Here is a 14,721-nt window from a genome sequence, read left to right on the forward strand (position 1 = left end):
TTTATTAATAATGAGAATTAGTTAAAATATTTGTTTTTATGATAAAAATAGATATCGGATCGATACCTATAATGATAATATTAATTATAAAAAATTTTAACTGAATAAAAATATAAATAAATATAGAAAATTAGATTATAATATAATTAATTATAAGAAAAAAGTTATTAATAAATCGTTATTTTGATTATTTTTATTATCAAATATATAATCAAACAATTAATAAAAATAAAAAATTCAAAAATAAATATATGATACATAGTGAAATAATAATAAAAAAAGAAAATGTGTAAACATGGCAATTAAGAAGTCGAAATAATTTTTTTGGGTATAAGGAATGCAAAATAAACTTTATTAATATAGGGACTGAACTTTAATTTTAATATACCAATAAATATTTCAGTGCTGGGTTAATTGTGAGTGTGCAGTTTTGGGAGATGAAAATTGAATTGTTAATACTTTTAATATGGTCCATAAAATAATGCAAGACATGTAATGTCTGGCTCGATGATATGATTATTGAATGATTAATAAATAAATGATAGATAAGCAGATATAATATATGATGATAAAATAATATTACTTTGATATAATTTTTGTGAATGAAATAAATTAAAATTTTTTCTGTCTCATACCCAAGTTACCTTTCTAATATCCTACAATTAAATCCACTTTGATTTATCACACGGCGTTATCCACTATAGTACTGAAACAACATGGAAGAAATCAAATCCACTTTGATTTATCTTTATCTACAATTCATCTCATAAATGGATGGAAAATCGATTAATTAATATATAAAATAATTCGAATTTGAATGTAAATCCTCCTCCATCAAGATTTTAAAGAATCCCCAGAAAAGGCAACATCCGAGTCCTAATAGAAATACATATCCTCAACTATAAATATAACTCTAACCCCATTCATTACCAATAATCATTATTATCAGACGACGCATACATCATCTTTTTGCAAATATAAGTCTTTTCTTTCCTTCCCTTTCCGTGAATCGATGGCTCATCAACGGGCTCTCGCCGCCTTCTTGTTTCTTGTTTGTTGTGCTTCACTATCCATTGTTAATGCTCATCTATTGAAAGTTTGCAAGTTTGATCGGATCTATCAGCTTGGAGATTCGATTTCTGACACTGGAAATTTGATACGTGAGTATCCTATCGGAGTCAACACTGCCTTCGCAAGACTTCCCTATGGTGAAACTTTTTTCAAGAACGCCACGGGTCGTTGTTCGAATGGTTTTCTTATGATCGACTATATAGGTATAAATTTTATTAATACGGATAAATTTTGATCAATGCGTAATATGATCTTGTCTTTTACGTACAGTTGATTGATTTTAAATTTACTTGTATATAAGGAAATAAACAAAAAATTTCTTGATTATTTATTATTTTATCCGGATTATTTGATTTTTTTGTCCAATTTCGCCACATCATTCCTAATAGTATTTTATTTCCTTAATTCGATAAGGGACTCATATACTTAGTTTTTAGGTCAGGTAGTCGTGGGAATAATTCAAAGTTATTTATTTTCAATAAATATATATAAATATTAATTTGTTTTCAATTGGTTGATGCTGTAATAGTAAATCTATAATCGTGTTGTTTCTGTTAGCCAAGGATGCTGGTCTTCCATTGCTTTCGCCTTACAGAAACTCAACAGCAGACTTCAAGCATGGAGTCAACTTTGCGGTTGCAGGCTCTACCGCGTTATCATCACAAGTTCTGGCAAGCAAAAAAATTCTGAATCCTGTCACGAATTCTTCTCTCGATGTACAGTTGGGTTGGATGTCGTCTCATTTCGATTCTATCTGCTTTGATCATAGAGGTCAGTAATTAAACTTTTTCGTCTTCAAATAGAATTTTCAAAAATTTCTAAACAATTTATATGTTTCGAATTTATGTATAGATTGTGTTGAGAAACTTCATGATGCCCTTTTCATGGTTGGAGAAATCGGTGGGAATGATTACAACTACGCAATCTTTCAAGGCAAATCGATTGAAGAGCTAAAAAGCATGGTGCCGGATATTGTTAATACCATTATGGAGGGAGTCAAGGTAATTTTAAAGGGGAAACAACAATGAATATTGTGTTATTCTCAATGTTTCAATAACCATTCTTTAAGCACCTACAAAATTATTAATTGTATGTATATGTTTAAATATTTCCAGAAAGTGATTGGTTTTGGGGCTACGAGAGTGGTGGTTCCGGGAAACTTCCCCATCGGCTGCCTCCCAATCTACCAAACGGCTTTCCGGTCCAATGTCTCCATAGCATATGATGAGAACCAATGCCTTAAACAGTTGAATGACTTTGCAACATACCACAACCAGCAACTCCAACAAGCCATCCACAAACTACAACGAGAGATACCAAATGCCATGATCATCTATGGAGATTATTACAACGCCTATCAATTTCTGCTCAACTTTGCACGATTTTACGGTATGTTTCTCTATTTGTATATATGCAGTAAACCATATCGCGCGTTGCAACACTCGTTAGATCATAAATAATGGATGTTATTTTGTATCAATATTGTAGGATTTGATACGGAAAGGGCTTGTTGTGGGATTGGAGGCAAATACAATTTCGACTTGACAAGAATGTGTGGAGCTGATGGTGTTGAAGTTTGCTCGGATCCTCATCGATACATGAGTTGGGACGGAGTGCATTTAACTCAAGAAGGATACAAGATCATGTCGGCTTGGTTGATTAATGAAATCTTCCACAAGTTTCATTGTCATTTCTGAATTAATATACTATTCAGCAGCAGCAGTAGAAGTAGCTTTTATTCTTTATATGTAGGCTAAACATAGCTAAATCGTACGTAACCATTTTAAGTTAGATTAATGTCTTTTATTTGCGTGGTTAATTAGTTAGATTAGTTATATATTTTTAAAATAGACTTTTATCACGTTTAAATATATAACAAAGTTTGTGACATGTTTTGTTTATATTTTCCTAGATCTCCTCGATTTCCTTTATTTGTACTAATCTGTCAATTAATCACCAATCATTTACGGCTTCAAAATCCGTAAAATCCGGTTCCAATTAAAATTTAGAAGTGTTCCAATTAAGTCAGAATTAATTATCTAATTAACGAACGTTTTCCATTAATGAGATGAAGGAAATAAAAACACAAGTCAAGTAAACAGAAAATTCTGAAATTGGTTTTTCAATTTTTTTTAAAAATAATAAATAACACACTGAGGATTTGTAAATATTAAAATTACCACTCATCAAAACGATTGTTTCTTTTACTTTCATCTTATTATGCTAATTTTTTTAAACATCTTATACAGAAGAAACATAGATAATAAAAAAAATATTTTAACAAATTATTATTCATCAAAATTTAAGGTAATTTATTTGCGTATATACATTCTTCAAAACTAGTGCATTATGCAATTATCACTGGAGGATATTATATATTTTATAAATAATAATAAAATATGGAAAGATTTAACTTTTAATATAAAATATATTTTAGTTATTTTGTAGTTTATTCCATTTGGTAAAAGGAAATTCGTACACCCTAATATTTTTTGTAAAAATAGTAGGCCAGTATTTTTATTTCCGTTGGAAAGCTTGGGATAAAATATGTACACTATTAATTTTAAAGATTAAAAACAAGAATTTTTCGTTATATTATGATATATAACAAAAGATATGACAATTTTTTCAAAGTAAAAATATTAGTTGTTGACATGGGAAAAATCTTTAAAATTTAAGGTGAATCAAAGTTTTTAAAAGTAATTTTATGGTAATTTTGTCAATTAATAAACAAAAAAAATCATATGAAACTCTCTCACATAATAAATAATTTTGTGAGACAGATTTTTGATCTGATCTATGAAAAATATTAATATTTATGTCAAAAATATTACTTTTCACTCCGGATTTAGATCAGATCGACTCGTCTTGCTAATATAAATTCATGAGAGCGTCTCATAAGAAATCTACTCATTAATAAACTAAATAGATAAGATGGAATGTTGTTAATATTTTTTCGAAATATAAATAACATTTTCCAAGATAATATTGATTAAGATTATAGAATTTTTTTAGTCAAATTATGAACTTTGCAATTGTTTAAAAATTTTCAAAATATATTTATATACCGCCTTATGACAGTTACAACATATATAGAACACTTTCCCATTTTTCTCTCTTTTTCTGCTTGAGGATTAATGTCGGTAAGAAATCGATTTTTTTATATGTTATTCTTCATTGTTTTGATTTAGTCGAACGGATTCAAAGTCAATTTTGTTTTTGAGTAATTTTTGTAATTTCGTTTGGTCTTTCAGTGTTGTTTCAATTTTTATGGTTTTAATCAGAAGATCGATTGCTTGACGTCAAAGTTATTCTTTTAGAAGGTGGTTTGAATTGACTTAATTCAAATTGCAAAGCACTTTCTTTTGTAATCAATACTTAGTAATAGTTGGTGATTGGTTGTTAACTGCTTTTCAATTGGATTGATGTTCTATTATTTGTTCTTCGTGGAGATGTTAGAGGAAATATGATACTTTATCGAATGGTTAAAAGTCTGTTTCCGTGAAACGTTTCCTCTCCTAATTGGAGCGGAATTAAATGCAAATTTATACTCACTACAACAAAAATGCTAAAAGACAACGGATTTTAACCGTTGTCGTAGCTATTATATTGCGACGGCGACGGTTTATGATATGTTTCCGTCGCTCATTAACGACGGTTTAAGAGGCGACGTCGCTAATTTTAGCGACGGTTTAGAGAAACACCGTCGCTAATTAACGNACAATGCCAAAATAAAGAAAACTATTGTAAATCGATGGAAATAAACCCCTAGCATGATTTTGAATTTACAAAAACTGTAGGAATTCATAAAGACATGAAAAATATAATAATTTGTTGCTAAAATCTAAAAACGAGAACACGTAGAGTGCTAAAAATATACTGGAAAAACTTGAAGACTAGTGCTTGAAAACTGGAAATTTAGCAGAGAGCTTTTGCAGATTTTTTGTGTGTGTTGAGTTGAGTTGTCCTCTGTGTTTGCCGATCCCTTCATTTTCTTCACTGTGCGGTTGCGTGCTGTTTCTCTCCACTCCCCCATGAGCCCATGATCTTTCACACTCATGCCTCGATTTCTACCTATCTTCTCACGCTCTTCTTCCTCTTCGCGTTCCCGCTTTTCGCTCCCTGCTGCCATCGAGTGTTATCTCTTGGAGTCCCTTCGCTTTTCCCTTGCCGTCGCTCCCCCTACGCTGTGATTTCTGCGGAGTTGATAATGGCTCAAGAACATCTTCGAGCGCACCCATCTGAATCGAGCGCTGTGTGCGCCCTTTTTATACCAGCTGCCGCCTCCGAATTTCCTCCCGGCGCGTTCGCCGGCCCTGCTGTAGTTTCCGAGGGTGTAACAGTGGCTCGAGGCTCTCTTTCAGCGCCTCTCCGTGACTCCAGCACCGTGGCTTCTTCTTCTTCTCAAGCCCACGCCGCCGATTTCTGCCCGTTCTTTGCCGCTTCTGGGTTATTCATGGGTGCACTGTCGAGCTTTGGTCAGCCCTCTTCCGCAAGGGCGACTGTTCTCCTCGGCTCGGGTCAGCACCTAACGACAGCCATGGTGACTTCAGACGCTTCATCGGCCGCCACGGGTCCTTCCACTCAATTTGCTCCCGCGTCAATCTCGCCAGGGATCGCACCGGCCTCTGCGGAGATGTTGGTGCAATTAACTTCACCCTCTCCTGCCATGGGTATTCCCTCGCTTCTTTTTTCCTAAACTTTATTCAAAGTCTCTTGGTTCCTTGAATGTTGAACGCTGTTAGTTGTCTAAATTGAATCGCGATCTTATTTCCTTCTTTGTGTGATGCTTTCGTGGTGTATATGAGAGATTAGTGTGTAATCTCTGCTCTACTCCCTGTTTGAGAACATAAAGGATGGGTGATCAGTTTATCATAGTAGTTGAGCTAACTCTTTTGACGCCGGGTTTTTGTGGGGAATTATGGATTTGGTATTATTTGGCCATTCATTAGCCTTTGCTCTGTAGGTGCGGTGGAGTGGCCATTGTTTGGCCCTATAGTATACATCAGTAGCAATTGATTTTCTGAATATTTCTTGCGTGCATGCAGTGGTTTTTGACCCCAAGCAATCTACTGATTCTGATTTCATTTCGGCTGCTATTCCCATGTATCTTCTTTTGCTGGTTCATTCTTTTCGTGTACATTGGCATGTTTATTCTTAGCAAGTAGCATGGATCGGCCATGGGTTGGTCTCAGTTTTCTTGTGTATTCGACACCTAAGCATTGGTGTCGTTTGAGGCTCTTTGAAACACAGGTAAGTCTCAACTCTTATGTGCCCTTATGTGCTCTTATGTGCTCTTATGTGCCACGTCCATTCAAGACGATTCTCTCGCCCCTAACATTATGCATTGCACTTCAGTCGGATCCCTTTCCCGCATACACGTACATGCATTTGCACTTCAGTCGGGCCCCTTTCCCGCATACACGTATATGCATTTGCACTTCAGTCGGACCCCTTTCCCGCATACACGTCTATGCATTTGCACTTCAGTCGGGCCCCTTTCCCTCATACACGTCTACTTATTGTTTTTGCATGCGGTGATTCCGCTTCATAATTGTTGACTGTTGGATTGGTGTTGTGGTTTTTGGGTGCTGGATGTGGAACGAAGGTGGATTTGTACGGGGTGTTGTGTATTGGATGTTTAACCCACCTCACTTCAATATCTTCGAGCAAAACCATAGGTTGGCTTTAAAACTCCCCACTCGAGATCATTTCCTCTCTTCATTCTCTATCGAAACATAATGGATCCAATATGACAAAAGTGGCCTACTGGCCAACTTTAATTAATATTTCTCGTTTTTTACATCATAACCATCAAACATTTACATTAGTGGCCCGACGGCCTACTTAAAACAAAATTTTACAACATGAAGCTAAAAATCGTACAAAAATGGCTGGATAGCCTATTTCTATACCAAATTCCACTTCTGGTTCCTCTCGGGGTTCGTATAACACCCTCGTTTTCTTCTGCTCTTCTTTTGTTATTCGTTGTTCCGCTCGGTGAGCTCAACTCCCTGCTCGGGGTATTTCTTTCTTGCCATATTCCAAGTGGCCGGAAGGCCTACTTCATGGTTGTCACTGCACATGCAAACAACCAATTTATATAATGGCGATACGGTCTACTTCACCATGATTTCTCGTACAATAAGAACATTAGAAATATCGACCGAATGCATATATAATAAGTGGCCATAAGGCCGACTCCCTGCTGAAACAAAGGGCCTTCAAAATAATGAAAGTGGCTTACTGTCCCACTTTCTCCGATCAATCTTATTGTTTAAACATAAACAACATATATCTATTTCAGTGGCCCTAAGGCCTACATCACATGACATCTTGAAATAAAGAACTAGACCCATACAAAAGTGGCCCTAAATGCCAACTCCCCGATGGATATTAGCCTCTCTGTTCGCCTCACTCGCTCGCTTTTTCTACTTCTTCCCTCATACTTGGAAAATACGGCTTGAGATACTTGCCGTTTATGCATCTCTTGTGTGGATGACCATCTAGACTTGACAGCCAATATGCATTTCCGTCTAACATCTTATGTACCTTGAATGGTCCCTCCCAGTTGGGAGACCATTTGCCCAGCTCCCTATCCTTTGTTTCTAATGGCAGTATGGCCTTCCACACTATTTCCCCTTCATGGAAGCTTTTCTTGTTAATTCTTTTGTTGTAGATTCTCGCCACCTTCTGTTTCTGTAACAACAGAGCATTGTATGCTTGGACTCTCAGCTCGTCTAGTTCTTCTAACTCCATGATCATTGCTTCATTATAATGTTCAAGGGAAAGTTCATTTTGTCTTGCCACTCGCATTGATGGCACCATGATCTCTAATGGGAGCACTGCATCGTGGCCAAAGGTAAGGGAAAAAGGGCTCACTCCAGTGGCGGTCCTCTTGGATGTTCTGTATGCCCACAAAGTTTCTGATAATAGCCGTGGCCAATCCCTGGGATTCTCTTCCATCATTTTCTGTAGAATCTTTATCAAAATTTTGTTCGATGCTTCGGCCTGTCCGTTGGATTGTGGGTAATGGGGGGATGAGTTTATCAATTTGATTCCATAGTCTTCTACAAATTCCCTCATATCTGAGCCCGTGAACATAGTTCCCTGATCCGTGGTCAATGACTCTGGAATTCCAAATCTATGAATAATATTCTCTTTCACAAAGTTAATGACATCCCCTTGCTCCGCTTTCTTCAAAGGCACCGCTTCTACCCATTTGGTGAAAAAATCTGTAGCCACAAGGATGAATGAGTGGCCTTTAGATGATGCGGGGTAGATTTTCCCTATTAAGTCCATGGCCCAGCCCCTGAACGGCCATGGTTTGACAACGCTGTGGAGTTCATCCGCCGGAATTCTTTGGATGTTCCCGTGTTTCTGACATGGTTGGCATCCCTTAGCGTATTTGATGCAATCTTTCAGGATGGACGGCCAATAGTAGCCATACCTCCTTATCAACCATCTCATCTTTACTCCAGATTGATGCGCTCCACATACTCCCTCATGAACTTGCTTCATGATCTCCAAAGCCTCTGGAAAACCTATGCATCTGAGGAGCAAACCATCCAAACCTTTCCTGTACAAATCTCCCTCCACTAAGACGTAATTCAGAGCTCTCATTTTTAATCCATGTGGAATATCTCTCCCGGTTGATTCTAACACCTGTTTTATGTCATCCCTCCAGTCACTAGCTAAGTTTGTATCCAAATTGAGCGTGTCTACCTGAATTCCCCTTTGCTGGATTGAAGGGTGGTTTTTCTTCTGGATCAACACTAGTCTGTGTGTAAGTTCTGGAGATATCTTCAATCCCGAAGCAACCTGTGCCAATTCGTCAGCCTCCCAATTTTCTTGTCTTGGGACGTGTGTTAATGACACTTCCTCGAAATCATCTAGAAGTTGGGATGCCGCGGTATAATATGGAGCCAAGGACAAACTTGTGCATTTGAACTCCCCTGACAGCTGTTTGAGTACCAGCTGAGAATCCCCTGATATTAACAATTCCCTCGCCCCTAAATCTTTCAGAATTTCTAACCAATGACCAGTGCTTCGTATTCCGCCTGATTGTTGGTGCATGGAAAACCCAAACTAAAGGATAGAGCGGTTTTCACACCTCTTGGGGAGGTGATCACAATACCAGCTCCGGCTGCTGTTTCTGTACTTGATCCATCAAACTTCAACTCCCATGGTCGAACATCTATTCCACAAACCGGAAAACCAACCTGCTCTTCAATAGACTCATCAAGTGAAGGATGATCAGCTAAAAAATCGGCTATAGCTTGGCCCTTTACTGATTTTTGGGGGTAGTAGATCAATGTAAACTCGGCCAATGCTAAAGACCATTTGCCAATACGCCTAGAGAGGATGGGTCTATTAAGCATATATTTAATCAAATCGGTTTTAGTCACCACAAACACTCTTGATTGAATCAAATAATGTCTTAACTTAGTACATGCGTAATACAATGTTAAGCATAGTTTTTCAATCACAGAGTATTTTACCTCTACTGGAGTAAGGAATCTACTCAAATAATAGAAGCCTTGCTCATTTCCTTCGTGATTGTTTTGAACTAGTAAACATCCAATTGACTCATGGGCAGCAGAGATATATAATTTAAGGGGCATTCCATGCCTTGGAGGCATAAGAACAGGTGGATTGGATAAATATCCCTTTACCACATCAAAAGCTTTCTGATGTGAATCTTCCCATTTGAACTCCCTACTGTCTTTAAGCTTCAGCAACTGTGAAAACTCTTTGGTCTTCCCTGCAAGGTTAGAGATAAAACGCCTCAAGTAATTTACTTGCCTAAGGAAGCGTTGCAACTCTTTCTTGTTTCTAGGCGGATTTGCTTCCATAATAGCTTTGGCTTTATTTTTATCCACTTCAACTCCCCTCTGATGTACCAGAAATCCCAAAAAGTTTCCTGCTTTCACACCAAAGGCACATTTCAATGGATTTAACTTTAACTCATGTTGCCTCATTCTTTGGAAGCTTATCCTCAAGTGTTCAACGTGATCGGCAGCTTGTTTGGATTTCACAACAATATCGTCTATATATACTTCAATATGATGTCCTATTATATCATGAAAGATTGAGTTCATAGCCCTTTGGTACGTGGCCCCTGCGTTTTTCAGCCCGAATGGCATGACAAGCCATTCAAACGTACCAACTGCTCCTGGACATCTGAATGCAGTTTTGTGAGTGTCACTTTCTGCTATTTTAATCTGGTTGTAGCCCGAGAACCCATCCATGAAAGACAAAAGCTCATGCCTAGCCACTGAATCAATCAACATATCAGGTATCGGCATTACGTACACATCTTTGGGAGTTGCACAGTTCAAGTCTCGAAAGTCAATGCATATTCTGATCTTGCCGTTCTTTTTCATGACTGGCACAATGTTCGAAAGCCATTCGGTATATCTTATTGGCTTTATAAACTTGGCCCTCAACAGTTTCTCGACTTCTTCTTTTACTTTCAACTCGACTTCTTTCGACATGCGACGAGATGGCTGTTGAAATGGTTTGAATCCATCTTTGAGTGGAAGTCGGTGTTCGACCAATTTCCGGTCCAACCCTGGCATGTCATCATAACTCTATGCAAAACAATCTCTGTATTCTTTCAGCACACTGATCAGATCTTGCTTCAACTGCTCTTCCAGTATCTTACTCACATATACTACTTTTGGATTCTCCAGCTCCCCCAAGTTAATCTCTTCCAATGGATCTTGCACTTCGTGTTGGCCATCTTCCATTTGAGATGGCGCCATCAACAATTCATCAACTTGGAGCTCATCCTCTTCGTATTCTTCTTCTTGAACAACCTCAGTTCCATAGGTGTCCCATGCTTCCTCTTTCCCTAATTTGTCCAGGACTTGCTGCGCATGCGCCTTCCATATGGAGGTTGCAGCTACCTCCTTTTCTTTTTGGTTCAAGTCAATCATCAATCTACTCAATCAGCGGCTGAATTATCGGCCTAGGCGGCACGATAACAGTAGGCTTGAGGATTCTTTCTAACACCGAGCTTGGAGTCGGTGTTTGCATGTACAATGGATTTTCTTTCTTGCTGTTGCTACGAATTTTGATAGGCCCGAAATCCCCATTGTAATATCTGGCCTCCACTGCACTTGCACTTGTTTGGAACGGCTGTCCATCCGCTTCTACAACCTCCACATCATCCCCTTTCCAAAATAACAACAGTTGGTGCATTGAGGATGGGATGCACTGGTTTGCATGGATCCAATCTCTGCCTAACAACGCTTGGAAGTTGGCGGAGGAGTTTACCACGAAAAATGCACATAAAGACGACATGCTCCCTACAGTAACATCAGCGGGGAATACTCCAATGGTCTTGGTGGTTTCCCCGGTAAACGCAGCAACAGAAACCTCAGTAGGAATCAAATCTTCTTCAGTTTTGCCCAAATTTCTTAACATTCTTACTGGAAGAACATTCACAGCTGAGCCATTGTCAATCAAAACCCTAGACACTGGTTTCCCATTGACATGGGCCTTGATGTACAACGGCCTTATGTGCTTGGTCATGGCCAGTGTAGGCTTTTCAAGTATCACCTGTAGGCTTATTTGGGTGATCTTCTTTTATAATCACTCTTGAACTCCCTTCAGGGAGTTTATTTGCATGATCTTCCTTTGACACCGACTTCTGGGACATCAACTTCCCATTCTCTTCTTCTATCATTTTAAACCTCTCTAGTAGTATCACCACTCATGTGGCACAATCCACAGTGATGTGAAACTCTCCAACACAAAAATTAATTGTTTTTCTTTTTTGATCATCCTCTTCGCTTAACAAATCATCATCCTCCTCTACAAACTTATCTCCGGTCGCCGATCTTCCAAACTTGGATTCACTCCCCACTGGATTCCTGGAGACTGGAACATCAATTGTGGGTTCATTTCTCAACTTAGCGGACTCTTGTCTTCTTGCAATAGCTCTTTCCCTCAACATCCGTCTCTTTTGAGTCCTAGTCGGTGGCCTAGGGAACTTTTTGTGTTGGGCCACTCTCCAAGACTCACTGAACTCCCCTCTAGCTGGAAGGACGTATCTGGGCCTTGCTGTCCTACTCTCAATCATTTTTCCTTTTGAGATTTCATATGCACGCCGCTCTCTGCCTTGATCAGCTGCTATTTTCCTGGTTTCCACCCTTCGTGACTCAACTTCATATGCATTTCTCATGTCCGAATACCTTTGGTGCTGATTGCGAGATGACTCCCCTATAAACCATTGACTCTCCACCACTGGTCTTTCAAGGAAATGTTGGTTCCTCGGCCTAGAGGCTGCGGATTCGCCAACATTTCTGGTTACACGCTGCTGAACTGTTCTTAGTCGATCGGTATTATACCTTCCAGTGGCTTCATACAATTGACCCTTAGGGATCCAGCATTTTTTGATTATTCGGTCTTTCACTGCAAAGGATCGGCTTCTTTTTTCATTGAGAAGATCTCTCAGATCTGTCACATTCACATTGACTAAAGCTACTGGGGGAAAAGGATCATCATCCACCGCCATAGACTCCTGTTTGTTAGGGAACTTCACGACTCACTTATTAATCCTGTCTTGCAAAATGTTCTTGAACGCCCAACAAGACTTAGTAGCGTGATTGTAGGAGTTGTGGTACTTACAATACTCTCGTCCCTTCAGCTCGTCAGCGTGTGGCATCCTGTGATCAGGTGGGAATGTGATGAATTTTTCTTTTACCAAGAAATCAAAAACTTCCTCGGTCTTTGACACATCAAATGTATACTGTATGTCTTTGGGGAGTTGGGAGCTGTTCTTCTTTTCAGGTTCTGCTGGCTTCTTTTTTAGCAGAGGAACTGTGCACGAACCAGCTGATCGAATTTCTGCTAATGCCACATCTTCCACCTCCTGATAATAAGACCCCATAACAGTTTTCTTCTTGTACGACTCTTCCCGCAATAGTTCTTCGTGTTCAGCCACTTTGGCAGCTAGCTCAAAGAAATCCCTGAACTCCATTCCCTGGAATTTCTTCCTTAATTCAAAATCCAGTCCTTTTTGTGCAATCTTCACGAACTCGATCTCAGGTAGGAACACCTTGCATCTATTCTTCATCTTTTTGAACCTGTCGATAAAAGACTCCACAGATTCTCCTTTCTTTTGGGTTATTCTGGACAAATCGGCAATACACACTTCTGGCTCTGTTCTATAGAATTGGATGTGAAATTGTCTTTCCATCTCTTGCCAACTCATCACTGAATTTCTGGGGAGTGAGGCATACCATGCAAATGCAGTTCCTGTGAGGGAATTCGGGAATAGCCGCAACTTTAGATTGTTGAAGTTCTCCAAGTTGGCTAATTCCCCGCACTGGATGGTGAATCTGGCTATATGTTCCATGCTCGATTGGCCGTCCTCTCCACAGAATAGGCTGAAATCATGAACTCTATAACCCCTTGGATATGGGTTATTCACGTCTATATAGTCTGGATATGGTTTGTGAAACTCCGGGCGGCCTATCTGTCTCAAAGCCGGCCCATACAACTCTTGAACAGCCTCTCTCACCATTTCTGGATCAACCATGTGAATGTTCCGAGCCGGGAGTGGGTGATGGTAATGATTTGCCCCCCGAGCTTGAAACCCTGCACTCAAACCAATATTACCTCCTGGGAAGCCCCCATCTATTCCTTGATAATCCATATGTGACATATCTTCATATGCTCCCGGTTGATACAGAGGATTTGTCACGTTGGAAACCTGAGTAACAGGATGCTTCGAACTTCCCACTCCATGAGCACGTGGATATGACAGAGCCCTCCCTCCTAAGGTTTCTTCTCTCCTGTGAGGTGGTGTATACCTTCTTTCTGGCTGGTTTGGGAGAGTAAACTCCGGGCGGCGAGGATCACCAGCCCTTGAGTTTCCTACTCCCTGCTCAGATTCATGCACTTGGTTGCTTCCCTGACCAGTTTCTTTGACAGCGGTATTTTGTTCTCCTTGAAGAGACTGACTTGGTTTAATAAAAATGGTCTTCAAACAGTCGGCCATCGCTTTAGACAATGCCAGTGAGATTTCCTCAATCTTTATAGCAGTCAGTTCTTCCATCACCTTGTTTGAGACTTGGTCGTACGTAGCAGGAATATGTAGATCCACTTCTTCAGCATGTGGTTCAACAGTAGGTTGCTCTGGCTGTGGAACCTGAGTTCCCTCTTGATTAGCCAGAGACTCCCCACTCTCCTGATTGACGTTTTCTTTTCTCCTTGGCGGCATAGTGTGGTCCCACTGGGCGTGCCAAAAATATGTTTGCACAATATTTGGTTTGCGGGCGTGCCAGGTGCGAAGATGCACCGATTTGTGTGAAAAACAGTAAAAATCTAACTTCTAACTATCAAACGAAAGCGAATCCTAAATTCGATCGTCGGTTCTAATCTCCTAAACTAATATAACGCCAAAATGAAGAAAACTAATGGAATTTGAAGAATAAACCCCCGACATCGTTTATATTTTCAATAAACAGTAGGAATTTACAAGACATGAAATATAACACATAAAATTGCTGAAATCTAAAAGGACAAGACCTAGAATGCGAGAAATATACTGGAACGCTTAAAAAACTAGTGCTTGAATATTGAAAATTTTGCAGAGAGTATTTGCAGATTTGTCTGTAGAGTTGTCTGTGTTTGCCG

The 14,721-nt window shown here is 39.1% G+C and overlaps 1 protein-coding gene across 1 annotated transcript; it reads left to right on the forward strand.

The window, feature by feature from the left end:
• Positions 1-968: 968 nt before the first annotated feature.
• On the forward strand, positions 969-2,918 carry LOC140990268 (GDSL esterase/lipase At5g03980-like). Its single transcript, XM_073459912.1, has 5 exons — positions 969-1,274; positions 1,630-1,842; positions 1,924-2,072; positions 2,187-2,460; positions 2,560-2,918. The coding sequence occupies exons 1-5, from the start codon at positions 1,013-1,015 to the stop codon at positions 2,766-2,768; spliced, it is 1,107 nt and encodes a 368-aa protein (XP_073316013.1). The 5' UTR covers positions 969-1,012; the 3' UTR covers positions 2,769-2,918.
• Positions 2,919-14,721: the final 11,803 nt, after the last annotated feature.

Source organism: Primulina huaijiensis, chromosome 1, assembly GCF_012295235.1.
Source record: "Primulina huaijiensis isolate GDHJ02 chromosome 1, ASM1229523v2, whole genome shotgun sequence".
NCBI lineage: Eukaryota > Viridiplantae > Streptophyta > Magnoliopsida > Lamiales > Gesneriaceae > Primulina > Primulina huaijiensis.